Source organism: Arachis ipaensis, chromosome B02 (genome assembly GCF_000816755.2).
Source record: "Arachis ipaensis cultivar K30076 chromosome B02, Araip1.1, whole genome shotgun sequence".
In the NCBI taxonomy this organism is placed as follows: Eukaryota; Viridiplantae; Streptophyta; class Magnoliopsida; order Fabales; family Fabaceae; genus Arachis; species Arachis ipaensis.
Window position 1 is genome coordinate 15,645,400 of NC_029786.2, and position 12,108 is coordinate 15,657,507.

The window sequence follows — 12,108 nt, forward strand, 5'->3', positions numbered from 1 at the left end:
TAACTACCGTTATTATTTATTAATAACTACCATTTATATTATTTATTAAATCTATCAATCATAGATTAAAAAATAATAGGCTTTTTTATTGATATATGCATGAAAAATTCTTTATTTTTCATAATACGAACGGATGAAAACTCCTTCCAAATTGCGCATGACCAATTCGCAACTCTCACCTACGAAATGGAAATAGGCACTATTTTATGCAAGGTGGTCACCAGATGGGTGCTGATGCACTAATATTTAACAAAAAGTTTACATCATCGGGAATCATTTATATAATATAGATTTATTACAATTCTAGCATACTCCAGTGTACAAGGACCCACCAATAATCTAACAGAAGTCGTTTCGCAAAATCAGTTTCCGTCATGCTGCGGTTCCCAAAGATCGTGCCTAACAGAAAGGTAATTTAGAAAAGATGATCATCACTATTATATTCTTTTCTTTCCTATAGTGTCTAATGTTTAATTGAATAAAATTGAACTTTTTGTAAAGAAATTCTACTATAAATGAGATGCAAAAAAGACAATCTTCCTCTGTTGTTGCTTCGGTGGCTATTAATTTGGCACAATTTTATGAAGATGTAAACTTATCGACTGTTAAAACGCACCTACCAAGTGGTGACACACAAAGTGGCCAAAATGTTGACTCTTTTTTTGATAATGAAGGTAATTTCTCATTATATCAAGAACTTCAGTTGGTAGTTGCAAGAGATATGAATTATTAGTAATACATCAACATATATGTTTGCATTTTTTTTTAACTTTTATTGATTGTAGTTTTGAATGGTTATGATGATTCAATGTTGGATGTAGATATGGAAGATAATTCTATATCATCCTCAGAAACCTTAGATGGTATGTAAAAATTTTATCTGTATGTTTATTTGCATCTTTGTGTACATCATAAACTAAATTGCATCGGTATGACAACTGAGTATCTAAAGAGAGTTCATTCGACAAATGTGTCGGATATAGGAAATCCTATTTATCAATGTCAACACTGTAAAGCATGGATGTGATATGAAGAAAGGCTTGCTAAATCCAAACAGTCGCCCCAACCAAAGTTTTCATTATGTTGTATAGAAGGAAAAATCAAGCTTCATCTACTTCCTGTGCCTCCTGATGAGCTCATTGGTGCACGAATTATGAATCACACTTTTCACAACTCGTACCACTAACCAGCAAGTGCACTGGGTCGTCCAAGTAATACCTTACGTGAGTAAGGGTCGAATCCCACAGAGATTGTTGGTTTGAAGCAATCTATGGTTATCTTGTAAATCTTAGTCAGGAAGTCAATTATGTTTATCAGTTGAATTTCGAAACCAAGAGAGCATAAATTAAAGGTTACTTGTTATGCAGTAATGGAGAATATGTTGGAGTTTTGGAGATGCTTTGTCTTCTGAATCTCTGCTTTCCTCTGTCTTCTAATTCACGCACGCACGTCCTCCTATGGCAAGCTGTATGTAGGGGATCACCGTCGTCAATGGCTACATCCCATCCTCTCAGTGAAGAATATGCTCACATGCTCTGTTACAGCACGGCTAATCATCTGTCGGTTCTCGATCATGCTGGAATAGGATTCACCCTCCTTTTGCGTCTGTCACTACGCCCAGCACTCGCGAGTTTAAAGCTCGTCACAGTCATTCAATCCCTGAATCCTACTCGGAATACCACAGACAAGGTTTAGACTTTCCCTGGACTATTATATATTGATGGAAAGCCCTGGATGTCTACTTTCCAACGCAATTGGAAGCATGCCATTTTGAGTTCTGTAGCTCCAGAAAATCCACTTTGAGTTCAGGGAGGTCAGAATCTAACAGCATCAGCAGCCCTTTCTCAGCCTGAATCAGATTTTTGCTCAGCTCCTTCAATTTCAGCCAGAAAAATACTTGAAATTACAAAAAAACACACAACTCATAGTAAAGTCCAGAAATATGAATTTTCAGAGTTAAGGCAGAAATTGGAAATTAACAACCTTTATTCTGGGGGAACGAGGGTTCCTCTGATCCTTGGGGTGCTTGGTCCTACAAGAGAAGACTTTTGGTGCTTCAATTCCCTTAAGTCACGCCCTTGCTCCTCTTGTTCTTTAAACATATAGGTCAGCATTTGACTGTGTTCCTTCTGTTCTTTTATTATTTGCTCCATAGCTGGGCGCCCTTTGTGTTGGTGGTCCACCTGGCTCCAGGGATACATATGTCCTTTAGAATCTTATCCAGGCCAATGTCTGCTCTCATCATCTTCCCGTTGAAGGAGTCTGGATCATCCTTTAGCTGAAGTAGCTTTAAGATCTCCCTGATTCTGTCAGGGTGGGTATGAACAATCTTTCCTCTGACCACGGTCCGATAGTCATAGAAGGCAGTTTCAGATAGTTTCTGCTTGTCAGTTTGCCACATATTAGCATAGAACTCCTGGACCATGTTCCTTCCCACTTTCGTTTCAGGATTAGCTAGGACTTCCCAGTTCCTGTTCCTAATTTGCTCAAGATGATATGGAGATTTGAAAAAGATATGGATTAGTTGAAAAGATTTTAGAGTGAAAAAGATAGATTTGTTTTCAGAAAAGATTTGAAAAGAGTTGGATTGAATTTGGAAAGAGGGATTCTTAGAAATTAAGGATTTTAGAAATCAGGCTTCTTGACATGTTCATGTAAAAATCATGCATTGAAACATAAAATTTGAAATTAGAATGGAAATACGTGTGGAAAAATGAATTTGGCTCCTCCTTGCTATCCTGGCGTTTGAACGCCCAAACACTGCCTGTTTTGGGCGTTCAGCGCCCAAATGCTGCTCTCCTGGGCGTTCAACGCCCAGCTGCTGCCATTACTAGCGTTCAATGCCCAGTGGGTGCCCATTTCTGGCGTTGAACGCCCAGATTGCTACCATCACTGGCGTTCAGCGCCCAGTGGATGCCCATTTTGGGCGTTGAACGCCCAAAATGCACTTTTATTGGCATTTTCTTGCCAGTGAGCTCTTTTTCTCTGTTTTGTGTGCCGAGGTCTTCTGTAAATGATTCCTCACCTTAGTGTCAGTGAACTTTATATAAACAAATAAAAATAAAAATAAAAAATAGGGCAAAATGCTTAGAGGATTGTTGCCCCATGGCTGGGTTGCCTCCCAGCAAACGCTTCTTTATTGTCTTTAGCTGGACCTTGCTGAGCTTTTAATCTAGCTTCAGCCTTGAGCATTCTTGCTCAATGTTGCCTTTAAGATAATGCTTGATTCTCTGTCCATTGACAATGAACTTCTTATCAGAATCGATATCTTGAAGCTCCACATAACCATATGGTGATACACTTGTAATCACGTATGGTCCCCTCCACCGGGATTTCAGTTTCCCGGGGAATAGCCTGAGTCTAGAGTTAAACAACAGAACCTTCTGTCCTGGTTCAAAGATTCTAGATGACAGCTTTCTGTCATGCCAAGATCTACTGCAATATGGTTATAGCCTGAGTATCCATCCAAAAAGCAGTAATAATCATGACCTGCTAGTCTTTCTAGCATCTGGTCTATGAATGGTAAAGGAAAATGATCCTTTCTGGTGGCTGTATTGAGCCTTCTATAGTCAATACACATGCGCCACCCTGTAATTGTTCTTGTAGGAACCAGTTCATTTTTTTCATTATGAATTACTGTCATGCCTCCCTTTTTTGGGACGACTTGGACAGGGCTCACCCAGGGGCTATCAGAAATAGGATAAATAATCCCAGCCTCTAGTAGTTTGGTGACCTCTTTCTGCACTACTTCTTTCATGGCTGGATTTAGCCGCCTTTATGGTTGAACCACTGGTTTGGCATTATCCTCCAATAAGATTTTGTGCATGCATCTAGCTGGGCTTATGCCCTTAAGGTCACCTATGGACCACCCAAGAGCTGTCTTGTGTGTCCTTAGCACTTGAATAAGTGCCTTCTCTTCCTGTGAATTTAAAGCAGAGCTTATGATCACTGGAAAAGTGTCACCTTCTCCCAAAAATGCATATTTCAAGGATGGTGGCAATGGCTTGAGCTCGGGTTTAGGAGGTTTCTCCTTTTCCAGAAGAAATTTCAGAGGCTCTTTCATGTCCTCTGAATCCTCTAAATCAGGCTGAACATCTTTAAAGATGTTTGCCCATTTCTGGCGTTGAACGCCAGTCCTGCCTTGTTTCTGGCGTTGAACGCCAGTCCTGAGCATGGTCTGGGCGTTCAGCGCCAGCCTTTCTCCAATTTTCTGGCGTTTTAGTTCCAGAATTACTTTTCCCTGGGCTCTTACTGTCCTCAGGTGAATTTTGGGTGGTTTGCTCATCTCTTAGCTTTTTGCTGCCTTGAGGTGGGGTATTTAATGTTTTCCCACTTCTTAGTTGAACTGCTTGGCATTCTTCTGCTATTTGCCTTGACAGCTGCTGCTTTGTTTGCTTAAACTGTTCGTCCATTTGTATATTAGCCATCTTTGTCTCTTGTAACCTGTCTTTAAATTCGGCTAGCTGCTTTGTTAGAAAGTCCAATTGCTGATTGAATTCAGCAGCTTGTTTCATAGGACTGAGTTTAGCAGTTACTATTTTAACCTCTTCATTCATGGAAGGGTTGCTGCTTAGGTACAGATGAGCAATTTGTAAAAACTGTGCCAGAAACTCTGTAGGTTCTTTCTGTGGAAGACCGGAATACTGGCAACTTTGCTGCACCATGATATTGAGCTGAGGATTCAACTCAAAGCTACTGACTCTACTGATTTATTACAATTCTAGCATACTCCAGTGTACAAGGACCCACCAATAATCTAACAGAAGTCGTTTCGCAAAATCAGTTTCCGTCATGCTGCGGTTCCCAAAGATCGTGCCTAACAGAAAGGTAATTTAGAAAAGATGATCATCACTATTATATTATTTTCTTTCCTATAGTGTCTAATGTTTAATTGAATAAAATTGAACTTTTTATAAAGAAATTCTACTATAAATGAGATGCAAAAAAGACAATCTTCCTCTGTTGTTGCTTCGGTGGCTATTAAATTGGCACAATTTTATGAAGATGTAAACTTATCGACTGTTAAAACGCACCCACCAAGTGGTGACACACAAAGTGGCCAAAATGTTGACTCTTTTTTTGATAATGAAGGTAATTTCTCATTATATCAAGAACTTCAGTTGGTAGTTGCAAGAGATATGAATTATTAGTAATACATCAACATATATGTTTGCATTTTTTTTAACTTTTATTGATTGTAGTTTTGAATGGTTATGATGATTCAATGTTGGATGTAGATATGGAAGATAATTCTATATCATCCTCAGAAACCTTAGACGGTATGTAAAAATTTTATCTGTATGTTTATTTGCATCTTTGTGTACATCATGAACTAAATTGCATCGGTATGACAACTGAGTATCTAAAGAGAGTTCATTCGGCAAATGTGTCGGATATAGGAAATCCTATTTATCAATGTCAACACTGTAAAGCATGGATGTGATATGAAGAAAGGCTTGCTAAATCCAAACAGTCGCCCCAACCAAAGTTTTCATTATGTTGTATAGAAGGAAAAATCAAGCTTCCTCTACTTCCTGTGCCTCCTGATGAGCTCATTGGTGCACGAATTATGAATCACACTTTTCACAACTCGTACCACTAACCAGCAAGTGCACTGGGTCGTCCAAGTAATACCTTACGTGAGTAAGGGTCGAATCCCACGGAGATTGTTGGTTTGAAGCAATCTATGGTTATCTTGTAAATCTTAGTCAGGAAGTCAATTATGTTTATCAGTTGAATTGCGAAACCAAGAGAGCATAAATTAAAGGTTACTTGTTATGCAGTAAAGGAGAATATGTTGGAGTTGTGGAGATGCTTTGTCTTCTGAATCTCTGCTTTCCTCTGTCTTCTAATTCACGCATGCACGTCCTCCTATGGCAAGCTGTATGTAGGGGATCACCGTCGTCAATGGCTACATCCCATCCTCTCAGTGAAGAATATGCTCACATGCTCTGTCACAGCACGGCTAATCATCTGTCGGTTCTCGATCATGCTGGAATAGGATACACCTCCTTTTGCGTCTGTCACTACGCCCAGCACTCGCGAGTTTGAAGCTCGTCACAGTCATTCAATCCCTGAATCCTACTCGGAATACCACAGACAAGGTTTAGACTTTCCGGATTCTCATGAATGCCGCCATCAGTTCTAGCCCTTTCTCAGCCTGAATCAGATTTTTGCTCAGCTCCTTCAATTTCAGCCAGAAAAATACCTAAAATTACAGAAAAACACACAACTCATAGTAAAGTCCATAAATATGAATTTTTCCTAAAAACTAATGAAAATAGACTAAAAACTAACTAGAACATACTCAAAACTATATGAAATTAACCCCAAAAAGCGTATAAAATATCTGCTCATCACTCATTCAGCTTCATACTGGAGGAGATCAAAGAAGTATTCATTTCCTAAAAAATATAAGGGCATTTAATTCAACATTTTGTTTTACATCAATGGCCAGAAAAATTCATCGTGGGGTGAACAATGGGACTTCTCCTCCAATTTTTAAGCTTGGGGTCAAAACTACCATACCATTGGTAGCTTACTTCCTCCGGATAGTCTGCGACCAACATTTTCCCAACTATATATCTATGACACAAAAAATGAGATTGATAATCGGATAGGCACACTTCGGTAATTTTCATGCAACCAGTCAAACATTTTAGTTATTTTTTATCTGTGAGAGAAAATAACATAATTTTTTTTGTGTGCAGTTCTAATGAAGCTATAAATGAGCGGGATAGGGAAATTGTGGCAATATTAAGAAACATATTAGACAAATATAATAGTTTGGCAAAGAGTTTTTGCTATGCAAGAGATAGGTACCAACAGGAAAATTGCACAAACATAAAGCTTAAGTTGATTAGTAAAAGGACTACGGATGGCAGGATATACAACTTGCCATCTGCATCTGAAGTGGCTGCATTGATTGTTGGCGATGTCGAACAACTAAGCAAAGATAGAGATATTATTATAGAGAATCAAACTAAAAAGCTCCAACGGTTTGATGTTTTTCACCCATCTTATTTAGCCTTGCAATATCCATTGTTGTTTCTATATGGGGAGGATGGATTTCGTTTGGGTATTGCAACATCAGATTCTATTTCCGCTAGGCCTACAAAGAAAAACAAAACAATCACTTTGCGACAATTCTTTGCTTTTCGACTACAGAAAAGGACGGGTGAATCTCCGTTAATTCTGAAGAGATTATTCCAACAGTTTTCGGTAGATGCCTACACAATGGTGGAATAAGAGAGGTTAAAATTCTTTAGGTGTAAACAACCATAGTTGACGGTTGATAAATACAAATGTCTGCATTAAAGTCTTATAAACAGGGATGTAGATGCTGCAAGGCTTGGCAAAAGAATCATTCTTCCCAGTACTTTTACAGGTGGACCTAGGTACATGATGAATAATTGTAAAGATGCATTTGCAATTTGCAGATATGCAGGATATCCTAGCTATTTTATCACCATGACCTGTAACCCTGAATGGGATGAGATAAAAAGAGAAGTGACTCCCATTGGATTGAAGGAAGAAGACCGTCCTGATATATTGTGTCGAGTTTTCAAGATCAAGCTTGATGGTTTGATTGAGGACCTAAAAGAGGGAAAAATCTTTGGCAAAATTTTGGGATGTAAGTCTGTCTTTATGCAACACCTTATTAAAATCTTATGTTGTAATATTTTGTGTAAGACCCAGAACTTTTGAAAAGTCTTATTATGATCAAGTCTCAAATCATATAGTTATTTATAGCCTTAATTTCGAAAATCATTTTATTAAAGATAATTAAGGCAAGTTGTGATTTATTGAATTTGAGACAAGTTATGATTTATTATCCAATTTGATAATTATTGGATTATTTTCTATAATTATATTATAAAGTTGGTAGTTGTGAAATAATAAGGATTTTCATATGATTCGGATTAAATAATTAATATTTTAAATATTAATACTGTTACTTTGGAAAATAAAGGGTTTAATTATATTATTTCTAATTATTTTGATTTGGGCATTTTTATGGAAAATAATTTGTAAGATTGATGAGCAAATAGCATTTTTCTATATACAATTAGTGTTGGATTTAATTTGGGTTTCAATTACTACATTATTCCCAATTTCATCTGAAATTACTAAAATGTCCCTAACCCTAATTTTTGAAAATGAAACCCTAACCTTGGAAACCCTAACACGACCCGATTTCCCCCAACTGCTGCAGCCCCTCTCTTCTAACAGCAGCAGCAACACTTCCCCTTTCCTCAAACCAATACACTCAGCAACAACAGCAAATCTTCCCCCCTTCCCCCAACAGATCGCAGCACACACGGCTTCCCATTTCCACGAAAGGAAGGAACTGAGGCAGAGAAGGAGAGGGAGATTGAGTTGCGGCTGAGGAGAGGCGGAAGGAAGCTCACCACGTTGCCGTCGCCTCGCCGCCGCGTCAACGCGTCCTACCGTCGCCGCCGTTGCTAGCCGAAGGGAGAAGAAGGATCTGTTCGCACCGTCACCACGTGGTTGCTGAGCCGTGTCGTCGCTGCCATTGCCAACTGGTCCTTGGAGCTTGAGCCGCGCCTCTGTCACCGAACCAGAGGAGCTCATCATTGCTGAGTCGCCGCCATCTTGCCTCTGCCGGCGAGCACGAAGAGAGAGGGAGATGGGAGTTTGCACAGCAGAGAGAGGCAGAGCGCGACAGGGCAGACCATCACCGCCTGGGTCGTCGTCTAAGCCCGTCATTGCCAGTCACGTCGTCGCCGTCTCTGCCCAGCGCCACCGCAGATGATGGGTCGCCGGGAACCGCCACTGAAGCCGTGTGGTCGTCATCCTTGCCAACAGCGAGAGAGGAGCAAGATGAATCCTTTTGTCTCCGTTGTTCTGGTCCGCTGAGAAAGGGAAGATGCTGCCTTTTTACTTCACGCGTCACCAACGAGCACGGAAAAGAGGAGCTGTGTCCGCGTCAGTGCCGTTTGAGGGGATGTGCTTGGCCGCCGTTGTACCGCCCTGCTTCACCATGGTTGAGCTCTGTCACTCCCTACTCTTTGGGCTTGTGATGTTGCGGGAATCACTACAGGAAGAGGAGCAGGCTGAGTCACCGTGATTTGGGCTGCCGGGAGTAATTATGTGACTTTCGGGATCACCGCCGGAGCTCCGGGCTGAGCTTCTGCCACTTGAGACCCTGCTGCCACCGTGTTCCACTGCCGTTACCATCACGGGTGTTTTTGCTCGCGATTGTCACTTGGGGTTACTGACGCAGCCACTGCCGGGTTGATAGGGAGCTGCGGCTGCTTCGTTTTGTTATTTCGGAGTTAGAATCCGGTTTGCTTATGCCGCTTGTAGCTGTTTCTGTTTTTGAGAGAGCAAGCCGAGCCGGGTTCTGATTGCCGGTGATTTCGGGCAGAGCGAAAAGAGTTCAGTTGACACGCTTGGGTTAAGTTTTGCTTGCCGAGGTAGGGGTGCTTTCCAAAAACTATGTTTTAAGTATTGGAATTATTACATATGGATATTGTTGTGAGATATTGTGTATTTGGTGATTGCATCTACCTTATGTGTTATTTGATTGACTCGAGTGATTATGGATGTTGGTTTGGTTGAATTGTTGTGCGGCTTTGTGAAATGTAATGTTTTGAAGTGATTCTTTAAAGATTTGAAATCTGAGTTTAATCCGTTGAGGATTGATTTGATTTGAGTCAATTATTTGATGATGTGAAAAGTCGAATGCACTTTTGAATTTAGCCTGGTTTACTTTAATTGACTTGATCTTGGACAAATGATTTGTTACTGAACCGTTTCTTTAAAGATTTGGAAATGAGTTAAATCGGTTGATATTGAGTTGATTTTGAAATGGTTTTCTTGAGATATGCCACTGAGGCGACTGTTGGATTTACCTTGCTTTGAATTGATTTCTGGTTTTGAACTGTTGAAAAGGAATGAGAAACGGTTTAGTTGGGACTCGAACCGGGTGGTAAAAGTCCAAGTTTTAGGGGAGGTGCTGCCGAATTTTATACAAAATCCTAGTCTTGTTTGAAAAGTTATTTAAAAAGGATTGGATTTGAGAAGTTGTATTATTTGATTTATTAAGAGAATAATTATATTTTCAAGCTTAATTTATTTAGTGAACTTTATGCCTTGAGTTTGGCTTATTTAGAACTGAACTATTTTTACCGTTTGAATCACTGAAGGAAAGAATGATGCTCTAATATTGATTTCAATATAAAAAGGAGCTTTTAGTGATTTCAAAGGAATCTAGACTTTTGATTGAGTAATTAAGTTTGAGGCATTTTGGAAGAGTTAGAAAAATGGGTTCCAAAAAGAAACCTGAAAGTGGTTTGATTCAAATAAACCGGTTCCGTTTCAAATGAGTTGATTTTTGGACCGAGTTGGAACTTGTGATTTTGTATGAACGGTTTCATAATAAATTCAGTTTTATTTACTTAAACTGAGAATCCATGATTTGAGTTTCAATGAATTTTAAGGAATTGATATAGGTTGACCTTCCCTAAAGACTTGGGACTTGGGTTGGAACTTGTGATTTTGTATAGTCGGTTTCATAATAAATTCAGTTTTTATTTACTTGAACCGAGAATCCATGATTTTAAGAGTTTCAATGAATTTTAAGGAATTGATAATTTGATATAGGTTGACCTTCCCTAAAGACTTGGGACTCTGCCGAGAAACTTTGTTATAAAATCCCATTGTTGGATGGATGATTTTGAATGTTTCAAAATGAATCTTTAACTTTCCATGGTTTTGGAAGTTTTGGAAAGATAATGCCGAGAGCGGCTTTGTTTTAAAAATGGAACTCTCATTTAGTAAAATTGGCTTATGAGCCTGAGATGATTTGAGAAATGAGATCTTTAAAGCCAAGGCTGAAAAGAGTTGAAACTTGATTTCAAAGTGAAATGATTTGGGAAAAAGTGATTGATGGCTTAAATGCCGATTTTATGAATTGATGATGTTGAATGTGGAAGTGCTGTTTTGTTGTGAGCCGGAATGGCTGTGTATGATTATAAATATTGGCTGGTTCTGGACTGAACCGTGAGCCGGATGGCTGAGATGGATGTTGATCCATGGATGAGATTGAATGCATGTATATGCTGAATCATTGATAAATGTGAATGTTGCACTTCCACTATCGAAGATAAGAGTTTCCCTGGGAGAAAGCAGTGGCTAGCCACCACGTGCTCCAGGTGGAGACTCGAAGCTCTTTTGACCCTATGTCGTCAGGGTGACCGGGCACTGTGAAATTCCCGGATGAGCTCACCCCCATAAATATTCACCAGTGAGGGTGATGGATATGGATCATGATTATGATCAAGTTTATATTGAGTATAACTCGAGTTGGGGAGACACGACAGAGGGACAATTCAATGGTTAGTTACCAGGACTTGTCAGGTTGGCTCTATAACCGACAGATGATATCATCAGCCACTAGGGACAGGCATGCATCATATGCATCTATGTGACATTTTTGGGTGTGCATATTGTACTTGGTTTGCCTATGTGATTAACTGCTAATTGTTCTACTTGCTGTAACTGTCTGTTTGTGCTTGAACTTCCTATTTGTGTTTGCAACTGGGACTCTGTTGGATTGTGGCGATTGGTTGATGGTTTGATTGTTTGGGCCTAGGGCCGTGGTTGGAATGAGATGAACCGATGGTTGATTTCGGTTTTGTGTTTTTGGTTTGGAATACAATATGAAAGGCTATTTTGGTTCCACATAGATAAATCCTTTTGAAAGGCTTTTGAGTTTTTGAGAATTGAACGGTTCTTCTTTCAGAAAAGATTTTCAGACATTACTTTTATTGAAAACCGTTGTTTTTGAAAAGAGGCATAAGACGGTTATTAATCACTGGTACGGTTTATCTTCATGTATCCTATTACAGTAATTCCCAAAAACCCTATACTGAGAACCCTTTCGAGGATGATGTTCTCACCCCCCTACATTTTTCCCCTTTCAGGATATGGGCGCAGAAGTTACGAAGAGTTTATTTAATTGTTGTTGTGATGCTCTGTATTGCTTTAGTTATGGTTTATCGTACCCTCGCCTTTATCTTGATATAATCTGTAAGAGGGATAGGAATTGTATTGGATTATGTTTGTAATATTACTTATATA

At 39.4% G+C, this 12,108-nt stretch overlaps 1 protein-coding gene across 1 annotated transcript; it reads left to right on the forward strand.

Moving 5' to 3' along the window:
* LOC107626978 lies at positions 521–7,248 on the forward strand. The gene is made up of 7 exons (XM_016329861.1): positions 521–674; positions 786–863; positions 4,725–4,827; positions 4,919–5,091; positions 5,202–5,279; positions 6,507–6,630; positions 6,711–7,248. Exons 1-7 carry the CDS (start codon positions 521–523, stop codon positions 7,246–7,248), a joined length of 1,248 nt encoding a protein of 415 aa, XP_016185347.1.

Excerpts from the sequence above, each read along its gene's own strand:
- LOC107626978 (XM_016329861.1), top strand. The coding sequence starts at position 521 with ATGCAAAAAAGACAATCTTCCTCTGTTGTTGCTTCGGTGGCTATTAAT. Across the intron at positions 5,092-5,201 it reads CTCTTTTTTTGATAATGAAG|TTTTGAATGGTTATGATGAT; the intron begins GTAATTTCTCAT and ends TATTGATTGTAG. Across the intron at positions 6,631-6,710 it reads AATCGGATAGGCACACTTCG|TTCTAATGAAGCTATAAATG; the intron begins GTAATTTTCATG and ends TTTTGTGTGCAG.